This window comes from Carcharodon carcharias, chromosome 26, assembly GCF_017639515.1.
Source record: "Carcharodon carcharias isolate sCarCar2 chromosome 26, sCarCar2.pri, whole genome shotgun sequence".
NCBI classification, from domain to species: Eukaryota; Metazoa; Chordata; class Chondrichthyes; order Lamniformes; family Lamnidae; genus Carcharodon; species Carcharodon carcharias.
This window is the reverse complement of record NC_054492.1, coordinates 32110666-32123961: the sequence shown is the minus strand read 5'-3', so window position 1 is coordinate 32123961 and position 13296 is coordinate 32110666. Positions and strand designations below refer to the sequence as shown.

General features: G+C 46.4%; 1 protein-coding gene across 2 annotated transcripts in view; it reads left to right on the top strand.

Annotated features, from left to right (window-relative positions):
- Positions 1–11239, top strand: part of rgma (repulsive guidance molecule BMP co-receptor a) — a 33674-nt gene extending 22435 nt beyond the window's left edge. For both annotated transcript variants that reach the window (XM_041175269.1, XM_041175270.1), the window contains exon 4: positions 6196–11239. In XM_041175269.1, coding sequence (XP_041031203.1) covers positions 6196–6894 — 699 coding nt within the window. In that variant the 3' untranslated portion in view covers positions 6895–11239. The remainder of the gene's footprint in view (positions 1–6195) is intronic.
- Positions 11240–13296: the final 2057 nt, after the last annotated feature.

The window sequence follows — 13296 nt, the reverse complement described above, 5'->3', positions numbered from 1 at the left end:
CTTCCCCGTACCCCTAACCCTGGTCCCAACTTGTCCTGCCTGGCGTTAGGTGAGCTGGATTTGCAGGCTGTGCCACGTACTCATTCTACACTGCACCTTGACAACTGCATTTTTGACTTTCATCCAAAAATGATTACAGTGAGGACACGGTGACTGAACCTGCCTGTGTTTTCACGCTCGATGTGTGATGAGATCTGTTTGGGACCTGACAGCCCAGAGAATGGTTGATGTTGCAGTTATGCTATTGAAAGGCTCCAACTCATCCAAAAGTAGACAACCTGTTAATGTAATTTAATAGATGAGAATGCTTTTCTTTTTCCTTGCTTGCTGGGTGTTACTAAATAGGCAGCTAATTCCAGAAATTCAGCCCGGCGTGATATTTATTTTCCGCTTGGTTTCTCTGCCCTGTGTCTGATTTTGGAATCCCTAAAAATGACAATTGTACGAAATGGAAACGTATTTTTGGTTGGAATTCACTTTACTATCACCGCCCCACACAACCCCCCTCTCCCCCACCCCCACCATAGTGAATGCACCACCCAGTGTGGCATCGACCAGTACTGATGAGGAACGATCTATCCTATTTTCTGCTGAACTAGCTGACTCAAGAGGGTCAGGAGGAGTGAAGAACGGGGTCTCAGCACTGGTGGGCAGGGAGGGAGGGATGGATGGATGGATGGATGGGGTGGGGCGCAAAATTGGCCGGGGGACGGACTTGCTATCTGGTGACTTCTGCCAGAACGGGTGAGGACATTGTCCGAGGGATTGTCCAATAAGGGGATTGAGGAGACTCGGGAGTTTAGAAGAATGAGGGGTAATCTCATTGAAGCATATAAAATTCTCTCAGAGTTCGACAGGACGTTTTCCCTGGCAGAGGGAACACAGTCTCAGAATAAGGAGCAGGCCAGTTAAGTCTGAGATGAGGAGGAATTTCTTCACTCAGAGGGTGGTGAAACTTTGGAATTATCTTCCCCAGAGAGCTGCAGAAGCTCAGTCATTGAGTATGTCCGAGTCTGAGATCGATAGATTTCTAGATTTTAAAGTCATCAAGGGATATGAGGATTAGTGCTGGAAAATGGCTCTAAGGTGGAAGATCAGCCATAATCTCGTTGACAAAAACAAAAACAGAATTACCTGGAAAAACTCAGCAGGTCTGGCAGCATCGGCGGAGAAGAAAAGAGTTGACGTTTCGAGTCCTCATGACCCTTCGACAGAACTAGTTCTGTCGAAGGGTCGTGAGGACTCGAAACGTCAACTCTTTTCTTCTCTGCCGATGCTGCCAGACCTGCTGAGTTTTTCCAGGTAATTCTGTTTTTGTTTTTGTTTTGGATTTCCAGCATCCGCAGTTTTTTTGTTTTTATCATAATCTCGTTGAATGGCAGAGCAGGCTCGAGGGGCCAAATGGCCTACTCCTGCTCCTATTTCCTATGTTCCTGTGTTCCTGACAGAACTAAATCGTGTCTTCATTTTGTTTTGCCTTCCTTCATGCGTTGTGAACATTGTTGGCAAACCCAACATTTATTGCCTGTCCCTAAGTCTCTTGAGAAGGAGGTGGTGAGCCTTTGTGAATTGTTGCAGTCTGTGTAGTTGAATAGCTTTGGGGAGAGGAGCTGATGAAAGCTGGCAGGAAGGAAGAGAAGAAAGTCCTACTTGTGTAGCCGAGCCGAGCTTAACAATCTGACCGGCACCAAAAAAAATATCAGGAGCTAAAAGAGTTAAATCATGAGGCCAAGTTGCATTGACCAGCCATGTATTCCCTTGAATATAGAAGATTGAGGAGTAATCTAATTGAGGTGTTTAAGATGATGAAAGGAATTGATAGGGCAATTAGAGAAACACAATTTCGTTTGGTTGGGGGAATCCAGGGCACAGAACATAATCTTACAGCGAGACCCAGGCTGTTCAGAGGCGATGTCAGGAAGCACTTCACGCAAAAGCTAGTGGCAATCTGGAACCCAAGAGCTCTTAAAATGTTCAAAACTGACATGGATATATTTTTGTTAGGCAAGGGAGTTAAGAGTTACAGATGAAGGCGGGTAGATGAAGTTAAAGTATATATCAACCATGAACTAATTGATTGGCGGAACAGACTCAAGGGACTGAATGGCCTCCTCTGAGGCTTTGTTAGCACCTCACCTGGATTGTGCAGTGCACCAAAGTGGAAGGTGGGGGAGGCGAAGAGCTTCCATTCGGCTAATGGCGCTGGACAGCAGGGTTCCTTGTCCAGCGGCTCTTGTTGGTGCCAGTCCCTCGAGGGAATGCTGCACTGTGGAACGATGGGATGTGTACGGGGAGTTCCTGTTTAGATTAGCGAGGGGCCCTGCCACACCTGTTGCGGATTCTGGGGATAGTCCTGCTTCCCATTATAAGTCCTTCTGTCCCTCAGCTCGAGAAGAGAGGAGAACAGCGACTCCCTCCATCGTCCACTATCAAGTTCAAAGCCACATGGAGCAACAAGGCAGCTGAAGGCCACAGGTTGAGGGAGATGGGTTACAAAATGGCCCCGGGCCACCTTGCGAGCACAGTGTCTGTAGTGTAATATTGTCCTTACTTCTACGCATTTCCACACAAACTCTTTCTGTGAAGCAAACAAAAATTACATTACCTTCCCTAAAGGAAGGTTTGTAGTGTGATTGTCAGTTTAATTTTGGTCTCCTGTTTTAACAGAACAGAAGCTCCCATGTTTATCAGGTGATGTCCAGTGACAAGGGTGACCAAATGTCCCTCGTTTTACAGGATTATCCCACAATTGAGGCCACTGTCCTGTGTCTGGGGTTGCATGCATCCATGATGGTGTTTTTCATGTAATTTGTGCCTTTAAATCTTGCACTTACTCCAGCTCGGGCATTGCCCCCCCCCCACCCCGAGTCCTTGCTCTCACAGCCCTAGCAGCACCCCCCAACCCCCCACCCTGCTCCCACAGCTGTGGCTGTGCCTCCCCACAACCCCCCATCCTCCCCACTCTGATGGACCCCCCCATGCTATAGTGTCTCTTATTTTTCTGAGAGTTTGTCAACCTGAACCCAGTGTGACATCCAGCATTTTGACCTCCCTCTCTCTCCTTATTACATGCTTAGATGGGAGTCCAATTCACTCACACATTCTCCAACTGCATCCTGAGTGAATACTGCCTCAACTCTCTTGATTTGTAACTGTAGTGTTTGATGGTTTGATTGATCTGTGTTTGATTGTGTTGGTTTGTTCACTGATCCATATTCAGTGTACTCGATTGCTTAAGCCTGTGGGTGGGGGTAGAGAACGAAGGTAACGGACACCTTTCAGAAGGTTTCCAAATCTGGGCTGAGACCATGTGTGTATAAATCCTGTAATTGCTGGGATATTGTAAGGTACTGCAAACAAACCTGTTGTAGATTTAGAATCGTTTCACATCTGCATTGCTGAGATAAATCCAATATACACAGCAAACCAGTGAACACTTGTCATTCTTAACACTGAGGATATCTTCCAGTCGAATCCAAACCCAAACACCTTTTCTCTTTCACCCTCCTTCACAACCTTTCTCGTCTTTAGATTGTTGAGTTCCCTGGAGACTCAGAACTTTTCTTCCGTCTACCTGTCCACTATCGTGCACCCTGCTCTGCTTTCCTGCTTCATCACTGTATTCCAATCAAGGCTTGTTGCTCTGTTTCCTACTTTAACTTGGGGTCCAACTTCCAATCCCGTATCTTAATTTTACACAAATAGCGGCTCACGATGGCTCTCCACATAATTTATGTCAGAAGATAGACAGTACATCTGCGGAAACTGTCTTCTCTCTTCCTGGACCTTAAAACAGCATGATCCCCAATCTTTCCTGACTTCTTACCACCGTTAGTCTTTTAAAACCCAAGCATTGCATCATTAAATCACGAATTTCTCATTTATCTAATCTTTTTGCTTTCGCCAATCTTGGTAATGGGACCTGAGTCCCTTTTTCTCAGCAAAACATTGCAAAGCAAGAACTAGTTAGGCAATGCTGCCACCTATCTATCAAAAGAGTAATTAAACATCCAGTTCATTTTTGTGTCCAACTGGGATCACAGTATTTTTTCTCCTTCAGTCTAAATCATGAGAGTAATAATCAAGAGAGGAAAATTAGCAGTTAGAGAATTAATACTGAATAACGTTTCTGGAAAAGGGGCAGAGGTTGAATGATTTCTTTCCTTCCAGCCTGGAGATTTCAAAATAAGAATTTTGAGAATTCTTACCAATTTCCCACAGTTTCCCAAGAATTTTTAGAATCAGTATCATTCTTAGTATTTTAATTTTTTTGGGTTTCATTTTTTAAAAAGTGATCCATTATCCTATTGAATTCAGCTCCTATTTGAAGATAGACGCCTGTGCAGCAGCTGGTAACCTGACTCATTGGGGGCCATCAGGACAATATTCAGAATAACTAGTTGGTGAAGAATAGCACAGAAGCTCACGTTGCTGGTAGTAAATTTTCCTGAGATGTACAGGAAGATGTCAGTGAAGAGGTTGAAACAACTCTCAATGCCAACATTGCTTTTACTGAGTCTTACATTTATTTACAGAGTTAAACGTTACAAGCATAGACCTCCTAACTCAATCACACCACAATTTCAGTAAGCGTCTCTTTATAGGTGCTCAAGAGAATCCCCAAATAATGCCCACCTGCTGCATACAATTAAACACAATTAATCTATAAATTAATCAGAAAGTTAGATTCCAGACTCGGAGCAGTGTTGGCTTTGAGAGCTGATTCAGCCTCTTCGTTGGCATCTTCCTGTACATCTCAGGAAAATTTACCACTGGCAATGTGGGAGCCAGAGTCTCGTTGTTTGCTGTATCTTGTGCCCAGTTGCTGTGAGAGTGTTCACTCCTGACCCAAGCCCTATCATGGTAAGTTCAACCAAGAAAATGCTGCCCCTCGGGCAAATAATGATATCTGACCCAAGTTGAGTCAGCAAGCCTTTGGAAGTACAGGTCTAAGTGCCAAGTTGGGTCTGCCAGAGGCTGCTTTCCCTTGCTTCACAAACTGTTCAACGTACCACTGAGGGGCGCAAAACCTTTGTTCCAACTCCTCATCATTAGCTAGGTCTCCATAAGTTACTACTTATTCATCCCAACTATATCCAATATGGTAAGCAAATCATATCCAAAATCCGAAAATATCCAAATATCAACACACAATTGTACCCTGGAGTTTCGGATAAAAGATTCTTGACGTATATTGAGTGGAGTGACTACAAACGGAAGGGCCGTTCTCTATCCTCAACATCCCACAGACAGCAGTAGGATAGAGGATGAGTTAACCTGCTTTTTGTTGGTGGTTAAAGGGAGGAATGTTGGCCAGGACGAATCTTCTTTTGAGTAAGGCCATAGGATTTGTTTTTAACATTCACTAGAATTTAATTTAATGCCTCTGCTCAAGGGCATCACCTGTGATAGTGCAGAGCTCCTTCAGGACTGCATGACTAGATTAACAGCCTAGATGGGGAGTTGGTGGAATAGTGGTAATGTTGTTGGAGTGGTCCTGTGGAGGTCCAGTCTAATGCTTTGTGGACACAGCTTTGAATCCCACCTTGGTAGCTAGTGGAATTTGAATTAAATTAATCCGGAATTTAAAAATGTTGGTATCAGTGATGATGACCATGAAACCATTGTCGATTGTCATAAAAACCCATCTGGTTCGCAAATGTCCTTTTCTGCTGTCCTTACCCGGTCTGGCCTACCTGTGACTCCAGATCCACAGCAATGTGGTTGACTCTTAACTGCCCCCTGAAAGCAAGCCACTCAGTTCAAGGGCAATTAGGGATGGGCAACAAATGCCGGTCTTGCCAGTGACACCCACTTCCCATGAGAGAAGGAAAAAAACTGCTTGAGTGGGACATGAAATCACACAATTTCACACCTTTTGATCCAGTGTTGGATCAATGTTGGAAATCCTGCTGATTTCGCTGATAATAGCATGTTTTCCAGCTTTTGGGAGATTTGGGATCGATTGACAGTCTGGTTTGAGGCATCCTGAGGGGCGTTGGTGAACCAGTTGAGTTTTTACAATAGTCCAGCAATTTTATAGTTATTTTAATGGGGCCAGGTTTGATTAATTCAAATTGCAGTTTGCTGTGGTAGAATCTGAACTCTCAACTGTTCAGGAGCAAAGTATTTTTTTTTGAGCGTTGCTGTGTTAAATTGGATGAGGCACTGACCATTGTCTTTTCGTCTCCCCAGCTTACGGTCATCTTCAAGAACTTCCAGGAGTGTGTTGATCAGAAAGTCTACCAAGCGGAGACAGATGACCTCCCAGCCGCCTTTGTTGATGGTTCAAGAAATGGCGGCGAGAAGCACGGAGCCAACAGCCTGAGGGTGACAGAGAAAGTTGCCGGGCAGCACATTGAGATCCAGGCCAAGTACATCGGGACCACCATCGTGGTGCGGCAGGTGGGCCGCTACTTAACCTTTGCAGTGCGGATGCCAGAGGAGGTCATGAACTCCTTTGAGGACAACCAGGGACTCCAGCTGTGCTTGAAGGGCTGCCCTACCAACGAGCGAATGGACTGGCGCCTCCCTCAGCTGGTTAAAGCAGGGAGCGGCCGCCCACCGTCACGGGCCAGAGCCCCCCACGAGGCCTTCACCCATGAAGCCGCGACTGCCAAGTGCAGGGAGAAGCTGCCCGTGGATGACCTATACTTCCGGTCGTGCGTTTTTGACCTCCTGACCACAGGAGATGTGAATTTTACGCTCGCAGCCTATTACGCCTTGGAAGATGTCAAGAACTTGCACTCGAACAAAGACAAGTTTCATATTTATCAGAGGACAGCTGATCCCCCACCAGGGAACTCTGCCCCTGGGCAACCCAGCCTCAAGGCTCTTGCCATCAAACACTTACTGCTTATCTGCTGGCTGTGGTGCTACCTGACACATCTATAGCCACCTTTATGTGACTTTTTCAAACAGTTGATATAGGTCTGTCCTGTTTTTTGGTTTGATTCGCCGATAACTACCTATCTCGTACCTCGTTTGTGCTCATTCATAAATTATTTCTTTTTCTGAACCCCCCCCCCCCACCCCCCCACATTTCTTCACTCACGCTGTCTGGTGTTAGACGGATATCTGTCGTCAAAGGTGACATCCCATTTATGGTCATGGTTACGTGTTTGTGATGGTTTGTAGAGCATTCAGAAAACTGTGCCAAGCTACCACCCGCATGCAATATTGGTGTAAACCACAGGGGCCTGTGTGGCCATTACTGATTCCCTCTCTTCCCAACCCCGACAAGCCGGAAATGAGATCTGCAGGTCCTGACCCTTGTCGTGATTTTGTCCTCCCCTTTTGTTTCAGGCTGAACAGAAAAGAAAACCCAGTGTGAGGCCACAGGTTCCCTTTTGCACTTTACTCAGTAACTGGCACAAGCTGTTAGCATGAATGGAATCCCTGCTGCCTCCCACTGGCTAATTCCTTACGAGGAAAGAATGGGCAAAAGGTAGATCCTTTCATTCCCAGAATACTAAACCCAGTAAAGGCTTTGGAGTTTCAGATCACGCTGCATCGAATCCATCTACTGTCAGATTGTGTGCATTGGCAGGGGGGGTTGCTCCTGCTACTGTTTGTTGCCTCTCCCCCAGCACCCACAGATTTTCACTCCTTGTGGGATTATGGGCACCAAACCAGTGGCCATTCTCTCTTGGTGAGCCTGGCGAATGTTAACAGGCCATTTTACAGACGGGGGCATTACAGCCGCCTGATCTCACAATGGCTTCAGTCCCGTGTCCACACTACCACCGGCAGCGAGCTGGAGCCATCCCTTCCCGATCTGTTATCCCCTCTCCAACCCAGGGGGTGCTGAGGCCAGACCCTTAGATGAAAGCAGCCTTGGTGTGGGGCCTTGCCCAGTGGTTTCATTCAGCACCGCTCAAAGACGAATGGTGGGACCGGGCCTTTGGCGTCATGTGTGTTCCCATGTGCAAAGCAGGTGCGCTCAAAAATTACAGGCATACCATACACTAGAGTGTTGTGGAACTGGGCATCTGATCCCCCTGGTTAACGACAGTGTTGTGCACTTTGAATCTGCCTCCCAGCATCTGACCTCTCGCATGGCGTTTGATGCCCCCATTATCTTGTGCCCACTGCATTGCTTCCTGGCTTTCCCACCTGTTGCACTGGCGCCGAGTTTGCTGCGTTCGCACTTCAGGTGGACTTGGTTGGTCTCATCCGTTTGCCGTTGCTCAGGAGCCCCGAACACATACCCCCCGCCAGCGGTGGAAGCGCCTCACTGGCAGGCTCTGGCTGCCCAGAGTTAGAGGAAAGATGGCAGGCTGGGCACAGCAGGGGCTGACCACAGTCGCTTATTCTAATCAACAGCCCGCCAGGATCTGCCCCTCCCCAAGGCGGACGGTCTGAGAGAGGTGGGGGTTACCCCCTTGCACCGGATCTGACATAGATTCATCGACAGGATTCACTGAATGTGCCTGAGTTTGAAATTGCCTCTGTTTCACTCCGATTTCCATTGCGGGGGTTTATTTTAGCCCATTCACCACCCCTCCTGTCCCTTTCCCCCATCCACTGAACGCACCCTCGTTAGCAAGCTGCTCTTGATTATCCAAGGCCGTGCTGTCCCAGAATCCGGCAGGATTTCTGTTTGCCTCCAGAGTTAAGCGTTAAAGGGGTACACATTGCACATAACAGGCTAAGCAAGGAAGAGAAATCTTGCACAGTATTGAAGCGGCATAGGTCAAAATCTCCTCCCTCTGAGGCCCCCATTGGTAGATGCACTGCCCAGTGTGCTGATGAGCTGGAGAGACCTAAGGTTCAATTCTCAGGTCTGGGCCGAGGAAGCTGTTTCAGCAGCAGAGCTGTTATGGAATTCTCCTGAACGCCTCGGGTGAAGCGGAGGGAGATCAAACCAAGGTTTCTGCTCCTCTTGCGTTCCTGGAGAGAAGGGTGGGTCTGTGTGCGCCCAGCAGCAGGGGGGGATCCCATCAGATTGGGCTTGTGGGGCTGCTCTTGTGAACTTGTACATGGATTAGCTTTCCAAACCCACGTAGATGTGACACTAGACGAGCTGATCCTCAGATGGCTAGGAAATGAGTTTAAGATAGGAACACATTTTATAGCAGTATATAAAAGTAGATTCACATTTTGCTTAAAAAATCAGCTTTATTATTTATACTGAGGATTGTGCTCCTGGTTTCTGAATGATGCACAACACTTGGTCTTCAAGGAAACAAACAGACAAGATGGAATAATTGAGATAGATCAAAATGAACATTTGGCAATTCTGCAACATTGAAGTAAACTTGTTTGAAAGGACTGCAGCAAGTTAACATTATACGAAAAGCACAAATGTCTTTGGGTGGAAGGGAGCGGGTCAGTGGCTCCAGAGAGCATTTTGGGATTAATTTCTGCAGGCACCCTTCTGTATAACTCTTTAATATGAGTATTGCATACACTTGTAGATTGTAGTTTTAAAAGTATTTGATAGAAATGAAGGTAGAAAACAGCAAACTGTGCCTTTGACCCCCCCCCCCCCCCACTCCTTGGTTTATAAGATCCATTGTATGGCAAGAAATATTGCCATGACGACACTGTTAACGGCGATTGATACAGCGCTTTGAGAAATGTCCACTGGGCTTTGATTCTCCCTCTGTCCCCCTCATAATGTGAATTTGGGGGAAGAGGTTGAGAAGATTCTCCTGAGGCTACCTGAATAGCATTGGAGGCAGATCCAGCCTGAGGAATCAAGTTAAGAAATTGGATCGTTATAACAGGCCTTAGAGCCCAGGATTCACCATCAGGGTCCCTCCCATCGTAAAATTAAACTGCTGAAGAGTTTGTGGTCTGACTTTGCACATTTTTATTTAGGTTGACATTGAGTGCTGACATCCCTGCCCCTCCCCCATCCCCTCAGTTGTTCCCCCACCCCCTTTCATCTATCTTTTGCTCGTCCTCTGTAGCTTTTATATCCTGGGTACTGGTTTCTCTGAAGGGCACTAACAGCTCCCTAGTGCTTTGCCAGAGCAGCTGCTCTTCAAAGGTGAGGTTAGACATCAAGTGTAAACTGGTTGCCTTTAACCCAGTCCTACACCCACTTATAAACCACGCTGCCCCCCACCCCCCCCCCAAAAACCCCCTCCAATTGCACAGATAGTTTGAGCATAGATCACTAGATGGCGATCAGGAGCTGGAACTGTGGCTGATCCTGTTATATGTGCCTCCCTGACCCACGCTGAGACCGGAAAAAAAAAGGTCACTTTTAATTGAAGGAAAGCGGGCTTTAACAGCGCCCGCTTTATCAAAACGTAAAGTTATAGGCCAAATCAGAGAGAGAGATAAACGTGAAACGCACAACAACATTTGCAAGCTTAAAGCAGAACAGCCCAGAAATCCACTGACAACAGTAATTAATCAGACACCAACTAAAATGATTTCCCCCCCGCTCCCCGCCCCCCAATGGCCCGATGGCACTTTATCTGGAACGCAGTGTGTACTGGTGTGACCTCTTGGTGTGGAACTCACTGCATGGCATGGTGTTGCTACGACAGTGTAAATACAGTGTTGTATATGGTTGGGTGTAATTTATCTTTGATATAATATATGGAGACTCATGGTGAACATTTGTGACTGTACATATGGAGTAATGTAATATTTCGTTAAATATTGATGTCTGAAATTTTAACCCCAGAAGATATGTTTACCTGTTAACGTGCTTTGGTTGTGTTATGTTGGTGAAAAGAAAAGGATTTGCGAAAGCGGGCCTTTAAGTTTTCTTTAGAATTAAAGGGGGCCTTGTCAGCATCGACCGTGAGGGAGAACATCTTCACTATGGTGACGCCTATGTGCAACAGTCTTTATCCCAGCACGGACTGCTCTGTTTTCAAGGCTGAACATAGCCCCACGGGGAAGCAGCATGAGATCTCTTTGTCCCCCCACACCACCACCACCCCCCCGCCCCTTGCTTGTCCGTTTGCTGACGTCGCCCCTTTAAGAGATTTATAGGAATGGCACTTTATTTCAGTTGTGATGTGATGATTTTTACAGTGACTGTGGTTCTGCTTTGTTTGAATCGTTGAGACTGTAGTACAAGGGGCACCACAATGCCCCAGGCATGTGATAATTGGTGTTTCCATGAAAAAAAATACTTTTTGGGAAAGTGAAACGAACAACTCCACTCTTTCTTTCTGTAGAAATTCAGCAGGACCATCCTGCATGTACATACTGTAAATTATTTATTATTGAAAAACCACGAGTAAAATTTTTGACTTAAGAATTTCAACAATTCAGCTCGTCAGCTGTGTGGTTTTTGTGCCGGTTAGGATGAGTGATGCTCGGTGCTGAGGAGTAGAAGATTTCCATTTTAAGCAGTCAGTGTTAGCATCGAGCACACTCGGCTCAGGTACAGAGTGAGCTCCCTCAACGCTGCTCTCCCAAGCTGGGGTACAGCACACTTTAGATGCAAAGTAAAGCTCCCTTGACACTGTCCCACTAAGTACAGCGCATTGTTACTCTACTGTGCTCCAACGACATTTCTCAAATCTCAGCTCGGCTCCCCTCGCATTACACCAGCTGGTCCTGTGGCCACTCCGAATGACTGTCGATTAGGGGTACGGTTGTCATAGTAACTGGCTTGGGGCAGTCCAGACTCCCATTTTGGCCCTCAAGCTGGCTATTGGCAGTGGGGTTGGGGTGGAGATCGCCTGTTTCCCTCCCAGCTCTGGACCTTATGCTTCACCTAATGGAAAAAAAGTGTTTGCTTCTCGGGATGTGAGCATTGCTGAAAGTCTGTAATTTATTGGCCATTCCTAGTTACCCTGGAGAAGGTGGTGGTGAGCCACCTTCTTGAACTGCTGCTGTCCATGTGGTGAAGGTACTCTCAGTGCCGATTGGTTCAAAATTCTGGAACTCCTGGCCTATGATAATAAAGGAAGAGTAATATATTTCCAAGTCAGGATGGTGTGTGACTTGGGAGGTGACATGGGAGCTGATGGTGTTCCCATGCACTTGTCCTTCCAGGTGAAGGTAGTCACAGCTGAGAAGAAATTTATCTAATGCCTTGAACAAAATGAAATATCCTGAATTATATCACAAATAAGTGCGAAGAGAACAAAGGCCAGGCCAGGGTGACATTAGGTGCCTGAGGATTTTGTCAAAGAGATGCGTTTTCAAGACATCTTCACGTTTGGAGAAGGAAGTGGAAAGATTGAGGGAGAATATTCCAGACAGTAGGATTGAAGCTGCTGAAGGGTGTCCCAGCAATGGGAGGAGGGGCAAGAGGGGACATAGGAACAGAACATTCAGGAGGGGATGTGGAAACTCCAAAGAAAAGGAGGAACACAAGACAGGAAAGGATTCTGAATATTGTCATTGGAGGGCAGGCAATTGATTCAAATTGGAAAGGACAGGATGATCGATGAGCAGGATGGGTTACAGGCACAGGGCAAGTCGGAGTTTATGGAACTTGGAGGGTGGGAGACTTGAGTCTGGAAGTGACAAAAACAAGCACAAGAGTCCCATCAGTACTGGGATTCTGGAGGGAAATTATGCAATGGATGGAAACGAGTGGTCTAGGTGATAGGATGTGGGGTTGAGGAACACAATTTGGGAATCAAACAAGATTGTCAACCAACCTAGACAATGATCGGGAGATAGGGTATTAATACTAGGCCGTTGAAGACAATGGTCCAAATGGCCTCTCTCTGTTCTGTAATGACTGGCAGTTGGTATCAGGTAATTCAGTTGGTGCCCCTCCATCTTGAGGGGAAGAAGTGGGCATACCAAGAGATGGCAAATGTGGGGGATTTGGTGGGATCAAAGACAGTGAAGGCAGAGATAGGAGGAGCTGTTAAGCAGGCCAATAGGGGGGCAGACATGAAGGACAACAAAATTGGGCATTTGAGAGTGAGGTTGCGAAGGAAGTTGAGTCTTTTGAACGGATGGACAGTAAGGATAGAGTCAAGCTGCACCATCCCAAAAAGAAGCTGCTTGGTAGTGTGGAGGATGACTGTGAGACTGCACAACGATAAGGGCCTAAAATATTGTGTTTAGTAAAAGGAACAATGATTGGATTTTGCAGTCAGAGGCAAATGAACTAGAGCACCCATTCATTCAACTGACACTCGTCCACAGACTTTCTGTGGGATTTTGCACTGGAACTTGCTATGATTGGAAAGTTATTTTCAGCTCAGTGTCCTCTATACAGAATCAGAGGACCTATGGGAACACGGCTAGTGACTCCTTGACCAATCAGACTAAAACAATGAGGCAGGCAGAGACTGAACCAGGAATTGTCAGAGTATTTAATGTTAAGTCATATACAGAAAGTGAAATAAAAAGAGA